This window comes from Anoplolepis gracilipes, chromosome 3 (assembly GCF_047496725.1).
Source record: "Anoplolepis gracilipes chromosome 3, ASM4749672v1, whole genome shotgun sequence".
Taxonomy (NCBI): domain Eukaryota; kingdom Metazoa; phylum Arthropoda; class Insecta; order Hymenoptera; family Formicidae; genus Anoplolepis; species Anoplolepis gracilipes.
Window position 1 is genome coordinate 1,292,501 of NC_132972.1, and position 20,142 is coordinate 1,312,642.

The window sequence follows — 20,142 nt, forward strand, 5'->3', positions numbered from 1 at the left end:
TTATCAAACAAATAAAAACACTTGATTTATATGTGCGTAAGTTTCCTTGTTATCAAAAAGTATGGCATATCATTAAGTACGTAAATAATATCTGTGATGATTTATTTTACACGCACGAAATTCTGACATATAGTGTCAATTAGCGTAAAAAAGAATTTTTCTGTACATAGGTCTGTACCAGTGTGTGCGTAAGTTCTTGAATGAATATGGTATTATAATTTTAAAAATTTATATGTATATAAAATTAAAATGGACAATAATAGAATATTATAAAAAGAACAATGTATTATTTCCAGCATGAGCGTCATGTATTCCAAAAATATACATGGAACAAATTATAATGAATATATTATTAATTCTAAAATTAATCTAAAAGAAATTTAAATAGATTTTGTTTTAAATGAATTTATTTCTGTGATATAAAAGATTTAGATTTAGTAAAAATATTACAAGTTATATAACTAATATTTATTTTCTGTTTATCTGATTACATTCCTGATAAGAACGTATCTGATGTAACTAACGAGCGAGGCATGCAAGTTGTGAGAAAAAACGTCATTAGTAAAGGATCCAACCATGTACAAAGATAATTATATGTCTTTCTGTCTTTTCCTGCATTTTGCGTATATTTTTTTGTAATGACAACAACGAATGTTATTATTGTTGCCTTATTAAGAAAATAATTACGCGTTTCTTTGAATAATTACATAGTTTACGATCGATTATTAGATATAGTAAAAACAATCTTGTTTGTGTCGTTTTTGTCGTGACGTAGAAATGAAGTGCAGGATATTGGACTGTATATTTCTGACGCATCTAGTTGATATTAATAATTCTCTTAATTAATTAATTAATTAAATCCGTCCATCTTGCTAAAACGGGACACACGTGGAGTAATTCGCGCGGTTGCACCTGCTACAATTCACTCGGCGGAAGAAAAATTCGTTCTGCATCGTGAAAACTTACAGTCTGTGAATAATTTTCATATGCTTCAAGCAGTTTCCTCTATTCAATAATTTTAATAATACATATATCGAAATAACATACTTTCATTAATTTTGCTTAATCAGTCTGCACTGAATGCTTTAATCTGTGATGATATTATTTACTGTAACTTAATTTTAGTTAGCAAAAAAAAAAAAAAAAAAAAAAAAAAGAAAAGAGAGAGAGAGCGAAAGATATATTCGGACAGTGAGCTCATGTGAAACGTGGGATTTTAGTAACGGTATTCTCGCTGTTGAATCATCGGTTCCTTTCGCGACAGTCGCACAAGGATGCGGTTATTTTTTTGAATTGCCAGAAATTCGTGCCGCGATTCCAGAAGCGGATTTCACGGCTGAGAAACATGATGAACGAAGAGAAGGTTGCCACCCAAGTAGCGGCATTTGTTCGGTGATTGTTCGGGGTTCGGGGTCCGTGGAGGTCCGCACACCCTTCGATTCCCTTCTCCTTCTCGGCGATCCCGATCGACCCGTCGCCGTCGCGTCGCGTCGCACAGGCAATATACGAAATGCGATAGCGGAGGGCAGGTACCGCCGTTAATTATCTCATGCCTCACTCGCACTCCTCACTTTTTAACTGCTCCTCGATATGCGGCACATATATATACCGTAATCTCGCTGAAAATAACGTCTGATTTATATTTTCCAAGTATTTTACTTGAAAGGATGAATCCGTTTTAGAAAGTGGTTACTTTTATTCTTATAACAAGATTAATGCGATAACGAAAAAAAAATAAGATTAAGGAATGAAATTAAAGCTATAAATATATATAACGATAGGGACATATTTCTTTTTATCAATTTTAAAATGTATTTCATGTAAGAATAACAGTTTGAACATGATTTTTTTTCTTTTTTTTCATTTCAGGTCAGTTGAACTCGATTTCATCCCCTGCGGAATCAGTCGTACATATGTGTGTAAGTTAAATCGAGATATGCGACGAGCTTCAATTTAGCCTCGGCCATTCGGGATTGAGGCAAAAAACGACAATTTTACGATGTAACCGGGACATGCTACGAGTCGATGGCAAACATGGCCAGTTTGTCCGATCGCTTCTACCTGACGATTTTATGGCGATTTACTCACGCAAATGAAAAAACTTCATTTGAGCTTTGCGACGATGGTGGCGCGTGCTTTATTCACTGCAACCGGAATACTTATAGCGTTATCCAAATGTGCACTAATTGTTAGTGATTGTGGCCTGAGCAACAAGTTTGAATGAAAAAAGAATTTACTTGTATATCGCAAATATTATTATTCAGTTTTGTCACAAAAAAATGGCATTCGTGAGTTTAAAGTGGATTCTGGCTTTGTTGTATTAATCCTAGAATACCTTTAGTGTTGTTTATTGCGTAAAGCGTAAAGTAAATAAAATTTTTTATCTATTTCAATAAGCCTGTGAAAATTTAAATTCAATCTTGTAGTTATAAAAAAATGGAACTTTGACGATGACATACAATTCCGAAATAATTTTACGTTTCGCGCGCGCATGAAAGAAATAATCAACTAAAAGATATAATTCAAAACTCTAATTGAAAAAGATATAATTCAAATAAAATTTCCTGTTAATACGGAATATTTCATTTACTAATAATATCTTGATTAAATGTTACGTAATTTTTATAGATTACCAGCTGTATCTTAGATGTTTTAAATATTTTATTATAGTAAAATATTCTAATATATATATTTTTACATTTTGTTTAATTACACATATGCTATAAATTTTTTATAGACACTTTCTTTATAATAGATTCATATATCTTCTTTGTAAACGTTTATCTTATAATCATGCGAAATATTGCAAGAAAGTTCTAGATAATTGGTCGATTGGCTCGTGTCCACAGTCATGTTTCTTCTCCCCGTAATTTTTAAAGTTCATACACATTACTCTTTTTCTTTCCTTTCCTGAAGCTCTGCCAGAAGGTAGCAGATTGCTGCTCACAGGTATGGCGATAGAAGAAAGTTTGCTGACACTATGGTATAGAGTATAGAGTCATGCTGGACACCTGCAGCGGCTTAATAGTTTATGGTAGCTTGTAGACTTATTCCACGATATTTTTTGCCAAAGAAAATGAGAGAAAAAGAGAGGAGTGAAAGGGACAGAGAACTACAGAATTATTAGGATTGTATGAGCGAGACAGCAAAAATGCCATTAAAGGTTATCACTGTGAGCTAGCTAGCAGCTAATTCTCGCAAGCGCCAGGTTCGTAAATTTGGTATCGCAGGAGGTTCAACATTATTAGAAAAAAAGACAAAGAGTGCACACGTAAGACTATACCTATATCCTGAAGGAAATATGAAGTTATGATACTTTTTTTAATGCTTAAAATATATAGACTATGTAACACATGAGCTTAATAACTTCTAGTTGAAAATATAGTGATGTGAATTTTATTTTTTTTTAAGAAAATAACAAAGCTCTATCTAGGAAATAAACATTCACGAAAATAACGAAAGTATATCCAGAAAAAATGACCTACGCGATTTTAATTAAGTATATGTAGATTAGATTGTAATTCTATTTACAATCTTCCAGGATGTTTCAAAAAAAGATATAAAATTATTTAGAAATTTTTAATTGACTTTCATTTTTTTATATAATTTTTATTCGCGTATGATGTATTTACAGGTAATATGTTTTGATAAATTGCATTAAACGATTTGTTGAAAATAGATTAATGGCAAAACAGGAATAAATTGTGACTTGACATGTTTATTTTTAAATTTTGATATAACGGATTCGTATAATTAAGGAAAAGGCAACTCACTGTGTTTTTTCAATTTAACATAATCTTTTTGTATAAAATCTTTATTTATAAGTCTCATCAAATATTTATAATTTTTGCATCCGGCAGCGTGCGATAATGCTCGTTAGCGTGCACAATAGCGTAATTTCCTTGTAGCGATTGATAATTATTTTAAAACATCACAAATGTTGTGTATTTTATTCAACATAATGTTTACAGCTTTTTTATCTTGAGTATAAACTCAGCATATTAATCAGGATATAACAATAATCGATATTTTACAAACATTTCTTACATCTATCTTTTTCTTAATAAATAGTAATGAATTGAAAAAAAATCAAGTTAATCTCTTAGAAAGATTCTCTAAAAAATTAAAAAAAAGAATTGAGTGTTATATAATATGGACTATATTTTTTTATTTTGCTTTAATACATAATTAATATATTTTTTTACTATTTTATAATTGCATTTAATTTATATTTTTAATATAAGCTGAATTGCGCCTATTTTAAAAAATAAAAAAAATGTAGAAAATGATTTTGTTTTGATGTCTAATAATAATTAAAATTAAAACTAAAATTAAAATATTAAAAATTTATTCTTAAAATTTTTAAAGCACAAAAAACTTGTAAGTTATTCAAGAACTTGTAAAAGCAAACTTAGAATAAGCTGGCCCATTAGCTCAGTTGGTTAGAGCGTCGTGCTAATAACGCGAAGGTCGCGGGTTCGATCCCCTCATGGGCCACATTTTTTTTGCATATTTTAGCTATTATTAAGTTATATAATCATTTCTTCAATTAATGCTTTCATCTTAATATGTCAAAATTAAAAAATAAATTCAAATACAACATATTTTTCAAACTTCTTACAATATACTAATTAATAATAATTAAATGTTTAATCATATATTAAAAGAAAGAAATGCAAATGCATAAAGCTGCATAAAAGAAGGATTTATATTTTTTCTTTTGTATTCTTTTTTATTTGTAATAATGTAAAATTGTAGAACCGATTTATATTAAGACAGTCTTACAATAATCCGGTATAGTCCAGTGGCTACAAGATATCTGGCTTTCACCCAAAAGACTCGAGTTCGATAGAACGAAAGAGAAGAAAGAATTTGAGTTTTGGCTGAGTACGAAGCAAGTTTTGGAACGACGTAAAGCTCTAATTGAGTAACTTTTTCCAGTTCAACGCGGCTTGTTTGTGTCGAGGCGTTAATGGGGCCGTTTTGGGACAGTGTTGGAGAATAGTAGACGTAGCTTCCGGAATAGGAAAAAGTTTTTTCATCGAGAAAAGCAATAGCCATGCCTTATTTACTCCGTGAAGTTTTTCGTTTCTTTCGCGAGCGTGATGGTACTTATTGATCGCGGTCTTTTACTTGCACACATGTACCGAATTAATAAAAAAAATACTTAATATAATATATTAGGAAATATACAAATATACGAGATCTATTTCACATTTTTTAAAAATTCTCATATTGTATATAATTAAAGAAAAAAAAAATTCCGGTACCGGGAATCGAACCCGAGCCTCCTGGGTGAAAGCCAGGTATCCTAGCCACTAGACCATACCGGATTGTTGGAAAACAAGTCTTACAAACCGCTTCTACAATCTCACAATATTACAGAAAATCTATACTTAATGTAATAAAATAAATTTATTTTGAAATACAATTTATAATATTATGCTAAAATGACAGATTATTATCATATTATCAAAATAACCAATATCAATTACTAGATATATATTAAATATCACTCTATTTTAAAAAATTATTCTGTGTATAAAAAAAAAGTGTGATATATATCTTGTTTAAGATGAGAAATGTTTTTGTTACTTGATATATTTATTAAAATAAAATTTAGAGGAATAAAATTATACAGTGTATAGAGGCTATAGATCACCGATGTTCAGTGGTCCTGTGGCGCAACGGATAACGCGTCTGACTACGGATCAGAAGATTCCAGGTTCGAATCCTGGCAGGATCGGTGTATATTTTTGCAAAATTTATTTTATAAAAAAAATTACAATACAGTTTGTGAATTTATAAAATATATATTTTGTTTAAATGTATAAATTTGTATGTAAATATTTTTGTTTCTCCTTTATTAAATAGTATAATAGGTGCAAAAATATTACACGATTGAAAATGTTAACAAATATGTAAATTATATTAAAATTTTATGACGCAAATTGTAGAAAAAAATAAAACTGATAAAGAAAAAATTTGCGACAAAAGTATAAAAAATTCAATAAGAAATTCTTTTTTATTAATATAAATTCTCTATTAAATTTAGTGCATTTGAGGGAATTTATTAGAATCGAAAGAAAAAAAATATATTACTCGCTATATGTTTATTGACTGTAACAAGAGAAGCAAAGGATATTGCTCAATTTGTTCTGTTTATCACATATGATATTTTTGCGTAGTGAAGATTGCGAGAAACTGTACTAATATTTTTACAGAGATAAATGCTTTCAGTTTTAATTTATTTGTGTTGCTTTAAAATTTTTACTCGTGCAATTCACGCCTATATTGCATCATTCAAGAAAGACAGAAAACAGATTGAATCTTTTTTTTTTTCTTCCATAATAATTTGAAGGTCTTGCATTTGACGCCTATTCGAAGTAGATATACGTATAACATATATTCTCGTAATATGTGCGGCTGATCTCGACTGGGCGTTCCTTGACCGGTTTATTCGCCATAATTCATTCTCAATACATGCTTTGTGGAACAAATGATATTCAAAGAAAGAGCTTGTCGAATAGCCAGCACTGGTTTGGAACAGTTTTATGCAGTACACAATAAAGCAATTGTCGAATATTCCCATTTTACAAAATGAAATGATGCGCCCTAGTAATTTTTTCCTATTAGGCTCTACTTCGACAAATTCGATAATAACGAAAAAAATTGACATTTATGATTTATTACGTACTAAGCAATTATTTAGTCTTTCTTTTATGATATTGAAATTATAATAACTGCATTTTAGAAATTAAAGCACTTTATACGTTTAGGAAGTCGAAAGTGAATTTCGAATCCTAGATTAAAAAATGGATTAAAAAAATATTTTTTGTTTTTGCAAAAGCAAATCGATTAAAATTATTTACAAGATTTGTATTGATGAAAAAACGAAAGAGCAAATATGTATTCTACTATCTGATGTGGAAATTATATAAAATAGAAAATTGAAAATAGTTTCTCTCTCCCATTATCTTCTTTTCTTTCTCTTTTTCTCTGTTTCTAATTTATATGAAAATGATAGAAATTGACTGATTTAAGAATTGGTTCGTTCTATCTTGCCTTGTATAATTTTCTTGTTCAAATTATATTTTATCAGTTTATATAGATATATTAAAATGTAAATTACATAATAGCAGTACTTTGACGTAATATCAGACCGACAATCATTTTATTATTAAAAACAGATTTTACACTATGCACTGGTAAATGTCTTGCACCGTTTTGCATTATGGACTCCTTTGGATATTACGAATAATGTTTTGCTCATACGCTAGAAAGATTCAACGAACGAGGCAATAGAACTACTCATAAAACAATCATTTTGCCATCTGCCGGCACGAATCGCATGCTGAACATTGGTAATATGTTTGATATTATTGCAAAGAGGGACGCGTTATATGAGAGAATCTACGGAGAAATTGGTACCCCGAGCGATGAACAATAGCCGATCATTTTTTCGAAATTGTTTGAACTCTCTGGAATTCTTTTAGAATTTTTGACGAATTAATTTGTAGCGCACGCGAAACATGCAAAATAAATTACAAAAAAAAGAAAGAAAATATGCCATGTCGATCGGTATTTTTCCCGCATCAATCTATCACGTTAAATCACATAACATTGTATTCATGTAGTTTATGTATCTAAATATTAATTTCCCGATAGGAAAAATGGAGAAAAGGATTAATTTTTTTGTTTTATTTAAAATACTTTAAGTAGTTACAATTTTCTAAGTTTAATTTTTTGTTTTAAATATATCGTAAAATTCTCGCATAATATTTGTTAAACATATTAAGTAGAAACGTAATATTATACGTATGTACATTCTTAATTGAACGAACGTTTAGTGCATCTCTAGTTATAAAATTTTTCAAAATTCTGCTGCGTTGTTTAATTATAATATAATAAAACGCTTCTGTAACGTGTTCGTCCATTAGTAAAAGTTTGTAACACCTTCATAGTCATGTATTTTTTAAACATTTTTCCAATACCCTTTCACGATTTAACTTGGCATTTTTATTTCCATTGGTGTTTATATTCATCTATCGATTTCTTGACGGATATCTACATTGCACAGTCACTAGGGAGAACATTTTAGCAAAAACTTACAAAGAGCACGATGTTTGACCATCGAAAAGAACCTTTCTGAAAGCCTTTTTCCCTCGTCACATCATCCTTCAGTATCCCCCCAAGAAAGTTAGTATACTCGTTTTCGCGACCTTCGTCATTTGCTCCCTTTCTCCTACCTCTCTCCCGTGGAAACTTTTCTCCCGGTCGTTTTAGCAGAAGCAGCTTTTTTTCTTCACCTAAAACCCCGAACAAATGCATCCCACGCGAGTTGTTTTTTCTCTGCTCCGGAACGCATCAATCTCTCTGCGCGAGTCGGTCCATCCGTGTTCGACGGTAAAGCGGCGAAGCGGCTTTCTCGAAGCTTTTAGTCGTCACAAGTATGCAATGCGAACAGAATGTGTTCCCAAGAACAGCTAGATGTTTCATTAATGATAAATGTATCGATAGTAAGTCAACTTTCGCAAAATAAACTTGAGCGGTGGAAGAATAAAACAGCTACATTAATTAATCATTATACTTTAAGCACATTCTAAAGTTGAAATTTTGTATTATTTATACTTATTTAAAAAGATTTCTGTAAATTTCATCAGCACAGTATTATTATAATATTATAGTAGACACATCATGTGCAAAAAATAATAGAAAATATTTTACAGAGATTTCGTCGTTATGCAAAATATTGTTATCCTTTCGAAGTCTCGTTTCTCAAAAGCTCGTCAACATTCATTTACGACAGCCCAGCCCTTCCTGATTCTCGACATGCACTCTCATAAGAGCATCTACCGTTAAATAAGTCTTCCGCTTGTACATATATATGAGGCTGAGAAGAGAGGACGAGTAAAACTTATATTAGACCTTAGAATTACCTAAGGTCTTTCAGAAATTTCTCCCGAGATTGCGCTTATAAATTTTCCAGGAAATTTCGGTGCTCTGTAAAGAGAAGCCTTCGTAAACATCGTATCCAGAAATTATGATGACGATATTACATCATTCCGTAATTTCCCGTTTATTTTGTAGAAACATAATACACGTATATTGAAGTAACATTTTACTTTCGATTGAATTCAGACATCTGTTATTAATTTGATGTTGAGAGTTTTCGTCATTATCAATTTTCCTCTACGCTCTACTTTCGTAAAAACTGCATTCTGACTCTCATCCTTTTTCGAGTTCATTAAAATGCACCCACAAAATCCTCATTCTTCGTGAATCTCAATGGGTATTCTCGTAAAAGCGTTCGTCGTTAACCAAGTATCTCCTCTAATGTCGAAGTACAGTTGCTCGTGGAGTAACGAGACTTTTGAGAATCCTCGACATTAAAAGGCGTATCTCGTGCACGACGTGGATCGTAGTAGAGGAGCAGTAGGCATACCTCGTGCCAGAATATTTATCGTACATCAAAGAGTTAGAAATCCACGATAATAGAATTGGGAGAAATTTGCCAGGCTCATTGTTTGCCCATCCAATCTCTTGATTTCTATTGGTCTACCGATTGCCTTCGCGTTGTGAGAATTTTAATTATATCGATCGGTCCTGAAATACGTATACGAAACTTTCCGGTTAGAGACTCGAGCGAAGGCCAGTAAAGAGGACATTTCTTTTCTTTACTTTCGAGAAAATTAGATTACTTGTAAAAGTAATTTCTTTAGATTTCTTAAGCAGAGATTTTAACAAGTTAAAAGAACAGAAATATGTCGAAAAATATAAAAAAAAAAAAAGAATGTTTCTGTTCTCTTATGCGATATACTTTGCGTGCGCGGCAATTTTTGTAAAAAAGAGAGAATGGTATAAATCTCACCGTTTTTATGAATGAAAATTATCCAAAATTAATGACGGGAATTAGCAGCGAAAACGGTACAAAAGCGTTTAATTACACGAAAGCACGGGGAACGTGTTAAATATCTCTCGCTTGGCATTAGTGCTTTTCTCTCGCGCGGAGTCGTTAGTTTTTAATCGGCGGAACAAGCACACACGATGCGTGTAGCACATCGATGCGAACGAGCTCGGCCCGTATCCTCGTGAATGCTCGCATCCTCTCTCGCGAAAGATAAATAACGCGAAAATCGCATTTGGCAGTCGGCCAAAATACGAAACACCCTCGTCGCTCCTGCCCTCGACGAGGGGCGCGTATTAAATTCCCGCGACCACCCGGATCATTTAAATCCCTTTTCAGCTAGTTAAAATACCGTGGCGTATTTCGGGGCACTGCAGAGAAATTATTTTGCATGGACGCGGAGAAAGGACGGAGATTTTAATTTCATTTTCGTGCGAGGGCGTATGTGCGTCACGCACGTGGCGCGTCTAATTTTCTACACGGTAGAGCGGTACACCGACTTAATTATTTCGACGTGAGACAACTGGATTTGCCGCATGGGAAGAATGTAGACGTAGGATTGAATTTAAGTGTCGTGTACTTTGCGTCGTCAAGCGTGAAGATTGTGCGTAGAAAAATAATCCTCTCTCAAAAACATACTGATACAGAAAATAATTATAATTTAAAGAAGAGAAATTAAAATAAAATATCGTATATATGCAAACTGTGTAATATTAACTTTTTTTTATTAAAAAAGAGAAATGAAGAAAACATTTATATTATTAGAACTTTGAATTTAATTACTTTCATCATTATTCTTTTATTATGTTTTTAAAATAATTGTTATAAATATATTTTAAATTTTCCAAGGGAACGTTAATAGTTCAATAACTTTTCTTGTTTCTTTTTTGTATTTTTATTCTAATATTGCTAAAAATGTACTGACAGACATTATCTAAGTAACGTCAAGCATGAAAGCCTTTAAAAAAAATCTCGGTGTTATTCAATCCATTTTATCAAGAGATTACGTCTTGTTAGTTTATAAAAGAATACAACATCATATGACTGACATGCGACAGTATTAATATTTCAGTTATTAAGAAGAAATATAACTATGAAATTGATGCGCTGAAATTTCGAGTTTCTTTATAAGAACGAAATAGCTCGAGCGATTTTGTTAAGCACATAATTAAATATCTTTTTAATAGTATCGTTGATTGCAATGTGTTGATATAAATTGCGAATGCATTTCTCGACAATCCTCGATGTTATTTATATGTACAATTGGACGTCTTCACGTTTATTGTTTTAGTTGTCACGCGGAAACTGTACTAATTTTGCGAACTTCGTGTTTGATAATTCTCAATAATCACTGAGTGGGAAAGATAAGATACAAGCTTGACAATTTCAAGAACGCGTTGATTAATTTGTCATACGTAGTTTCAGATTTCATATGAACGTTGTCTCACATAGATAGAATTAATAAAATTATTAATTTTAATTTTTCGGTTTGAAGTGCCTTCATCTTAGACTTGTTACCGATCAATATGCGGCATTATTAAATGATACTATTGTTTCATTAATCCAGCATTGTGCAACGCGTTGAACAAATTTAAATTTCGAGAAGAAAAACAAAGTGAACGAAATAGAATTTTATTACAGATAAGAGTGCAAGTTTCCGAAAATATATCCAGTGAAGAGGGCTAAGTCATCGTTCAATTAACGTCTCTCTTTTCATCGAGATTATTATTGATAGTGCAATGAATATTGACTACAATGTATCGGATAAGAAAATCAAGTTATATCTCAAACAATTATTATCAGCTCTACCCTCACTGATAGGACTCATCGCGGCCGGCACGTCAAACGGTTATAGCGCGATACTTCTTCCGCAGCTGAAAACAATTTCTTCCAACGACAGCGAATCTTTATCGGAATCTGCGGACGTAAATCACTTTGGAACGCTCACTATCGACCAAGAATCGTGGATTGCAGCGGCCTCAATTCTACCAGTAGCACCGGGATGTTGGACCGGCGGTTTCGTGGCGGAAAGATTTGGCAGAAGGACATCGCTGATGCTGCTGTATCCTATTTTTTGTATCGGCTGGCTGAGCATGGGTTTCGCCAATAGCGTACATACTTTGATAGCAGGCAGACTCCTGACCGGATACTGCATCGGAATCCACGCATCAATTTTTCCAATCTACGTGAGTGAAACGAGCGACCCTCTGTTGCGCGGTGTTCTACTAGGGGCAGTCGGTTTGAACCTTTCCATCGGTATATTGGCATGTCACGCGATGGGAACTTGGCTGAACTGGCGGACTACCGCTTATATCTGCGCCGTGTTGCCTATAATCAGCTGGATTGCCTGTATCTTCTCGCGAGAGAGTCCAATGTGGCTACTCGGCAAAGGCAAAATCGAGGAAGCGAAACGCTCGTGGATATTTCTTCGTGGTGAACGCTCGCTCGAGGAATTCTCTCTGTTAGAAACCACCAGACTTGTGGAAATCTCCGAGAAGAGGACCAGAAAACGATCGATGCTACGTTCATTTGTAAAGCCTTGGTCGTCGCGATACTTTTTGAAACCCTTCGGCATTGCCTGTCTGTATTTTTTTGTCATGCAATTCGCGGGTGCCAATGTGATGAATTTCTACTGTGTCGAAATGTTGGCGGACATTTCAGGCCGGACACACGCGTATCTGATAACGCTGGTCATCGATGCTATTCGCTTGATATTCGGAATTACCATGTGCGTTCTTTTGAAAACGTGCCGTAGGCGAATCATGACGTTTGTATCCGGTTTTGGCGTCGCTGTCACTTTATTGTCTTTGAGCGCGTGCTTGACGTTTAATATCGGAAGACCATGGATTCCTGTAATTCTACTTGTCACTTACGTCGCTTTGCTGCCGTTGGGATTGACTCCTATACCCTGGTTACTTTGCGGTGAGCTGTTCCCGAGAAAATTTCGCGGGCTCGGCTCCGGATTAGCATCCGGCTTTAACTTTATGTGCTTCTTCGTGGTGATTAAGACGATGCCAGCTATGATAGAATTAATAAAGCCCAATGGTACGTTTGCTATTTACGGCTTCGTGGCATTAATCGGAACTAGTGTTCTATATTTTGTTCTTCCTGAGACCAGGAATAAAACCTTGCAAGAGATTCAAATATTTTTCAACAAAAAATCTCACAAGTCGCAAATACAAAATGTAGAAATTCCATTCTGTGAATACGATTCTTCCGAGAAAAATAAGAAATTGGATAAAGAAATGCAAAATGAAGAATGATTATTGTTTTAATGAATAAAGATTACAAGATGTGAAAAAAATTGTGAAAAAATTCGCGTATCTATACGATATAAGTAAAATAATAAGTAAAAAATTCATTTAAATCTTATTTTATTGTAAGAATCACTTTTTCGTTAGTTACCTTTGTATGACAGAGAATGCGTAAAAGTAGTACGAAGTGAAGGTAAAATTTCTCTTACGCGTTTACTCTATCTATATTTGGAAAAATCTATATAATTTGTAAGTCAAAAGAATTATAGGACGTCGAGATTACTTTTGTTTGCGGTAAAGATGACTTTGACGGTGATGTGAACGCGCTACCGCAAGCAATTTCGCATTGCGTAAGTGACGATGCGACGCATCCTTCGACCGGATATATTTCGGACGTGCTGTAAAATTAACCGATGCGTCGAAATAATGACTCTGCGGCCGTCGGGACGAAGTGGCGAGAGCAATAGAAATTTAACTGCGAGCCTTGCCAGCACGACGGACCGTAAAATTGCGTTCTCACGTGATTATTGCTCGGACCACTTACCGCAGCTGATGGAAATTACGGTTCGTCCCTGGCGTTCGCGTGACGTTTTGCGGGCCGCGCAGTGACTTAGGCGCGTACGTAAGTGAAATATGACGTCGGTGCTGTCGGGGTTATTAAAATGCGAGGAATCCTGATTTATCGTCCTTCGTCGAGATTTCGAGGCGAAAGATAAAGATATAGATCGTTTCCGGTTGATGGATGAATCGACTACCATGCGCGTAGATATTAAAGTTTCTCACACATGAGAAGAATGATAAGTCGGTTTTAACTTGTTTTGTTTTTTGCACTGTATGAATCATTCAAGTCACATATAAATGCTCGATCGAATTTAGCGATGATGAATTCAATTTTATTTTTCTATCGAACCGGTTTTCGCTTGTTATTGCGAAGCGACGAATCATAGATGGATCTTTTAAGAGACCATTTTTCCTCTTACGGTACGATTTCAATCTTGGAACATCAAAAGCGAGCGCTATAAAGAATCACGCTAAACTCTGATGGTTTTTCTCTTTTTGATTTCATCCCCAATCTTACCTCATTACTCTCCTTTTTTCAATTTTGCTTTTATTTGGCTCGCCTTGTACTGATTATTGCAAGCACGCAAAGTGGTCGTTACGTACAAATCCTTGCTACTCTTTACTATAATCATTTTCGATCAATTCTCCTTTTTGCGAAATTCGATTCCCGGCGAAAAATCTCGCGAAATGATACCTATATCATAGCGGCATTTTAATTTTTCAATAATCTTACATATTAATTACAAATTAAATAACTGTTACCTATATGTGTATATTATTAATTATTAAACGTCGTAAAATCAAAAACATAGAAAGAATAATATCACACAGTAAAAATAAAAAGAGATAAGAATTGTTAATGAAATTTTTTATTTAGCTTTATATATATGTATACATATATTTGTAACTGATTTTCTCTCAAACGTTTGTAAATATCTTGCAAGGATGAGTCGCCTATCGGAACAAGAAATTTGACAATTTGAAAGATTTCACGATCGGTAGAGCTGGAAATGAAAAGTCGATGATATCAAACGTGATTTATGACGATAAGGACAATCTCGGCCCAATTTCCCACGCGCGACGTGCCTGAACTGCATATAATCTTCATGAATGCGTAATGACCCGTCGTGCGTCCTCTCCCGTGGCCTATTCAGTAAGGTCTTGTGTAATGGAGGAGAATAAAAACTAGGTAGTCCCTACGCGATAGCGCCGTGCCAATGGCGCTTTTTGCCTTGACGATGAAGCCCTTCAGACTCCTCTTCTTTCTCGATCTACCGCCGAGAGGAGCTCGACGGTGGAAAATGCAGTCGAGCGGGAACGTTTAGCACTCTCGCGTTTCGAGCCGACATTCGTATCGATTCGGATCAAGTCTTTACAGTCACCGTCTGTATATTTTACAGCACAAATATATAAAGTGGATTGTCCTGAAAGTTGAAAAAAAATTTATATTTTTAGTACCTACGTGTCTGAACTATGTGCGTTAAATGTAAGTGATGAAAAAAAAAGCAATAATAAAATAACACGCGGCGAGATCAATAAATTGCTCCGTAGTGCAAGCATTGAAAAGGAAGGAAAATAGTATATCGCGGATATCGGGAAATATTTGTCGATTTACTACCGTTCTTGTCGATGTACTACCGTTACAAATCGGTAAACATTGTGTGTGGTTCCACAAATATAAGCAAAAATATCTGCCGACTTTTATAACGAACATTTCTTTTTATATCGCGACACTCTAAAAAAAAAAAAAAAAAAAAAAAAGAAATAACAAAAGCCGAGTGTCATTTTTAATTCCAGACGTTCCGTTCGTGCAATGATAATTTCGAGATAGCGCGAAAGTCGCGTGCAATCCGACACGGCGGCAAAATTGTGTAGGGGATGATCCAGCGAGTAAATTTACCAGTAAAATGAAAATGTAACGCCGTAACACACTCGGCAAACTCACGCAGATCACTGTGCGCCACCGTGTGTGTAACTCTGCCGTCCGTGAGCTTTATGTACTTCATAAACATTTCTCGTGTTCTCTCTCCTCTCTACTCATCATCATCCGCGATCCTGTGTTTGCGGTTTAGGAATGACATCTTGTTCGATGCTATGCGCTAGCCGCGACGCAAAGCGAAACGACTAGACGGCGATTGCTTTTATGATCTGTCTCGACCGACGCCGTTGTTGGTCCAGCGAACGTAAATTGCCGCAGGTTCAAAAAATCGCAGGCGGTTACTGTCTCGCCCGACGCAATAAAGCGTGAATTCATTTGCATTAAATTTTTCAAACGCCGCTATATATATATGTAGTGTTTTTTTTATCGCGACATCACGTAGTCGCTTGAATAAAGCGCGCGACTTTTTCAAAGAAAATGTGCTTCATCCGGTTTAATAAATTGTATTTACGAACATTTGTAGCGTAGTCCTCGTAATCGTGAGATTTTTTTTATAAAAAGTAAGTGTCAAGTCAAAACTTATATACTCATGTGAACGCGTTCATTGTTTCATATATATATATATATATATACGCAACAATTTATAATCTTGTTAGAAGAATTTAAAAATCTTAAATTTCAACAATATTATAATCTCATTTCAATACTACAATTGTCATTTCAAAAATAAAATAATTATTTTAACTCTAAGAAAATTATAATCTTCGATTTGAACATGTGTTATTTTCTATCCAACATTTTTTCCTCTTCATTCAAGAAAATTATTCTCAACTAACAAGAATATATTTTTCTTTGTTGAACTATATATAAAATATCTTCATCGAAGCAAAGTTTCTTTGTTTAACGCAATATAATCTCATTTCAAGATTTACATTTTGAAACTAAAGATATTGTCAACGTAAGAATATTCTTTTTTTATATCTACAGCTTTTTTTCTCGATGCTGTAATATATTTTTCCTATTGTATATTTTATATTATTTCATATTTTCATCGATCAATATTTTTTTTTAAGGATCTGTTAATCCTTTCTGCGAAAGTATCCAGGGTTCATAAAAAGTTTGACAAGATGTCAAAGTTCAAAGCGAAGCATCTTCGTTGCGTGTCGACAGTCTGTTACATCCGGCAAGGAAAACTCTTCAACTGTCATTAGGAAATTTATACGAGACAGAAGATAAGGCGTTGATTAAATCCAGATTCCAAGTAGGGGGCCTGTGTTTCTCTGACAAAATTGAAGGAACTCTATCTCTAGTCGCTGAGAGTAATCGCGAAATGAGATGGTCTCTGTGTGAGAAAAAGGAGATAGAACTTTATCAGGTCCTGTGAACCCACCGACAGCGGCGGGAAAGGAAAGTAAAAGTACTGGTTCTCACTCTCAAAAGTTAAGGACTGAAAGATAAAGGTCGATCGCTTATCTCCGAAACAGAAAGACGTTATCCTGTATCGAGAGATAAGTTTTCTTTACAATCAAAATAAATTTTCTTTTCTTCTTATTATTTTATTTTTATAATATATAAAATGCAACGATTTATGTTTATTTTAATGTATATTTCTCTTCCATTTCATCAAGCCTTAAAAAGAATATATTCTACATATGCAGTGAAATAATTTCAAATACTTTTAAGCATAAAAAAAAAGGGAATGAAAATATGGCACATATGGATATAATGGAGATTAAAAGTGAACCAAGGAAAGAAAGAAGAAATCCTTTACTAAAGCAAGAAAACCAAACTCAACGATTTATCCTGACGTTGCTCAACGACGAGATCAACTCTGCTTTCGGCTTCTAACGAAAATGTCGTTCCTCGCATCAGTTCTGCTTAAGAACCTGGCAAGGTGATAAAAACCAACTGGATTTTCCGAGACCTCTTTTTCTCCTCATTCCTTTCCCCGTTACTGTGCGGCGTCTGCGGTAGCAATAATTTGCAATTTTTGTGAAACGTATACCAAGCCGGAGATAACGTTGGAATCGACTTTAGGAACAACACTCTAAAAGTTTCGCGGAGCGTGATGATACTATTTGCCACAAAGTTGCAAGTTAACTGGTAGGTAACAAAGTTGCCAGCGCTCTAAATACAGTAAAATGCTGCAGCTCTGTTTTCTTTTAATGATGTTGTTAATTTTTTCTTCAATATAGTGCTTGTACCATTGCACATATTATTTAACATATCGTTAACTTGACAAGAATTCATATATTTAATTATTCTTGACTTTTCTACATTTTCTTTTGAGAAATGTATATTTGGTTTTAAAATCTTGGGGATTCAATTATAAGAACAAATGGAAATAATAACAGTTGTGAAAATAAAGTATGTAAAATGAGACATTCTTGTTTGCCCTTTTTAAACAGAAAGTTATCAGAAAGAAATATCAATCACTCAAAGAATGAAATATGTATGTATATTGCTTGAATATATAAATTGTTGAAAATTTTTATTTAATTTTAATTCAGAAAAATCATATACGGACTACGAATTACAGATTATTTCGGCAGTTTTTCGCAAAATATTTCCAAGAATAATGATTTCCGTAACCTTTTTAATGTTATGTGTTTTACGAAATTTTAAATCTAACGCGCAAAAAGGAAGAGACATCCTTTACAGGCCGCAATCACACGAACGAAAGTCCACCATCGACTGTAGAATCGTTGTTGAGAAAGCCCAGCACAGGAAATGATGTTCGCCCGTGATCGCTTGAAACTTCATGAAATTCTATTTCGAAGTTGGAACTACATACGTTCCTGAGCGTCAGCTTTGCATAAAATGATAGCGTCTATATCGCCAGGGATGCTGCGTTCTTCCAACATTTGATAATGAAATGATTAGATATTGGTTTGCTTGTACGAACATTTTATTGGCAATTTTACCGAGTGTATCATATATTTAAAAATTTCTCTGGTTGCCAATATAATTCATAAATGATATGTAACTTTAATTTACAATACAATATTTTAAAATTTAGCAGAAATTTACTTTAATAAATGTAAAAACTTATTTTATACATTTAAAAAATTGCAACATTTTTCCAAAAGTGACACAATATATATTTATATTACATTCATAAATTCACAAACACATTATCGCTCCAAGAAGGGTAGATAATTTCTGATACAAATTTAATACTTTGTATGGATATGTATGGATATAATTGTTTTAATTAAATTTAATTTTATGATTTAAATTTAATTTATATGTGTGAAAAATGAGGAAAAAAATTTGAAGAATTTTTCTTTCAAGACATTAACTTTCATATAGTTCAGAGAAATATGATGGGCAATATTGTTCATATTTCACATTGTTTCTCACATGCACTTTTTTCAGAATACACGACCGTAAATTTTCTTCTAGTCATTGACGAGAAAATAAATGCTGCGAAACCGCGAAGAGATGGAGGAAGAAAGTGCAAACAAAGCTAATATGACGAGAAAAATCATATATATATATATATATATATATATATATATATGGAATAGTTTGTGTAGCCTTCTTCGTTGATATATCTGCGGAAAAAAAAGAGAGACCGTACACGAAAGTACGGTAAACCTCAGAAAAAGAAAGTGTCGCGAACGCAACTTAAGCTCGCGGGAATTTATCGGCGATACATTCTCGCGCCCTGTCCCAAACCGTGTGATCGCTGGCGGGTTTTTGCAACGACGGAAAACACTGGGAGTTTTAGCCCGGGACCCTGCAGATAACCGTGCTACTACGGACCAGACGAAGCTCGGAATCTGGAGCATAAACCGCGTACGTGTATCTATGTCCGGTACCTTAAGGCGCTTTCCCGCGATGTTTTACGAGCAGTCGTGCGTCATTGCTACTGTCGTCCGAACCTTCTCTCACTTCCTGTACGTACATATCACGTAACAGTGTTTCACGATCGTGTCTCGTAGCGTCTTCGGTTTACCGAGAAGACGATGTATCAAGGAGGAACACCAGGGTTCAACCGAGCGACGGCTTAAACGACCTAGAGACTTATTCGTTCTGTCGTCCGTCAAGTTGGTCAAGCCAGAAATATATGTGATCTCGTATTCTCGGATCCTTGAATTCGCAAATAGGAAATTAATATCCGCTATGTGATCAATGACAAAATTAGTAATAAATTCATTTCAGAGACACATTTCTCGATAAATCCTGCTTTGCAGTAAAAATGCACTCCGTGGAAAGTATAGTCTTGCTAGATAACGCGCTGATCGGGTTTGCTTAAGGGGAAAAGTGGATTTCGAAACGGTAGTGACGTCAGGAAGAGTGGGGGAGATAGAAGGGAACGACGAAGAGGCGCGTTACTCTTCTTGGCATGCAGATCAAGGCACGTACCAGGAAGCATTGCGCTCAGTTTTATCTTCGCCGAGGTGGGTCTGGTCTTGAATATAAGATTCTCTAATACATTTTTATCGCAGATGAAGCTGCGACCGGTATACATACGGTATATCTGCACGTGCGCCATGCTTTCTTTTCAGCAAAATACTTTGTCGTGATTTACAATC

General features: G+C 34.2%; 3 protein-coding genes and 3 non-coding genes across 9 annotated transcripts in view; 4 read left to right on the plus strand and 2 right to left on the minus strand.

Annotated features, from left to right (window-relative positions):
* The window catches only part of LOC140664113 (glutamate receptor ionotropic, kainate 5-like), a 274,048-nt gene that overhangs the window by 178,319 nt on the left and 75,587 nt on the right, over window positions 1–20,142 (minus strand). The gene's annotated exons all lie outside the window — the stretch shown is intronic.
* LOC140664117 (mannosyl-oligosaccharide alpha-1,2-mannosidase IA-like) overlaps window positions 1–20,142 on the plus strand; it is a 228,238-nt gene that overhangs the window by 139,671 nt on the left and 68,425 nt on the right. Inside the window, exon 3 of one of the 4 annotated variants that reach the window (XM_072888891.1) lies at window positions 1,870–4,019. The exons of the other annotated variants lie outside the window; for them this stretch is intronic. Within the exon in view, the coding sequence (XP_072744992.1) occupies window positions 1,870–1,878 (9 nt within the window). The 3' untranslated portion in view covers window positions 1,879–4,019. Of the gene's footprint in view, window positions 1–1,869; window positions 4,020–20,142 lie in introns of those variants that run through there. 4 annotated transcript variants of the gene reach the window in all.
* On the plus strand, window positions 4,424–4,497 carry Trnai-aau (transfer RNA isoleucine (anticodon AAU)). Its single transcript has one exon. It is a non-coding gene; the product is annotated as a tRNA-Ile (tRNA).
* Trnae-uuc (transfer RNA glutamic acid (anticodon UUC)) lies at window positions 5,262–5,333 on the minus strand. The gene has a single exon. It is a non-coding gene; the product is annotated as a tRNA-Glu (tRNA).
* Window positions 5,674–5,746, plus strand: Trnar-acg (transfer RNA arginine (anticodon ACG)). Its single transcript has one exon. It is a non-coding gene; the product is annotated as a tRNA-Arg (tRNA).
* Window positions 10,720–16,301, plus strand: LOC140664116 (trehalose transporter 1-like protein). Its single transcript, XM_072888884.1, has one exon. The coding sequence runs from the start codon at window positions 11,647–11,649 to the stop codon at window positions 13,168–13,170; it is 1,524 nt and encodes a 507-aa protein (XP_072744985.1). The 5' UTR covers window positions 10,720–11,646; the 3' UTR covers window positions 13,171–16,301.

Coding starts and splice junctions, on each gene's coding strand:
- LOC140664116 (XM_072888884.1), top strand. CDS start 11,647: ATGAATATTGACTACAATGTATCGGATAAGAAAATCAAGTTATATCTC.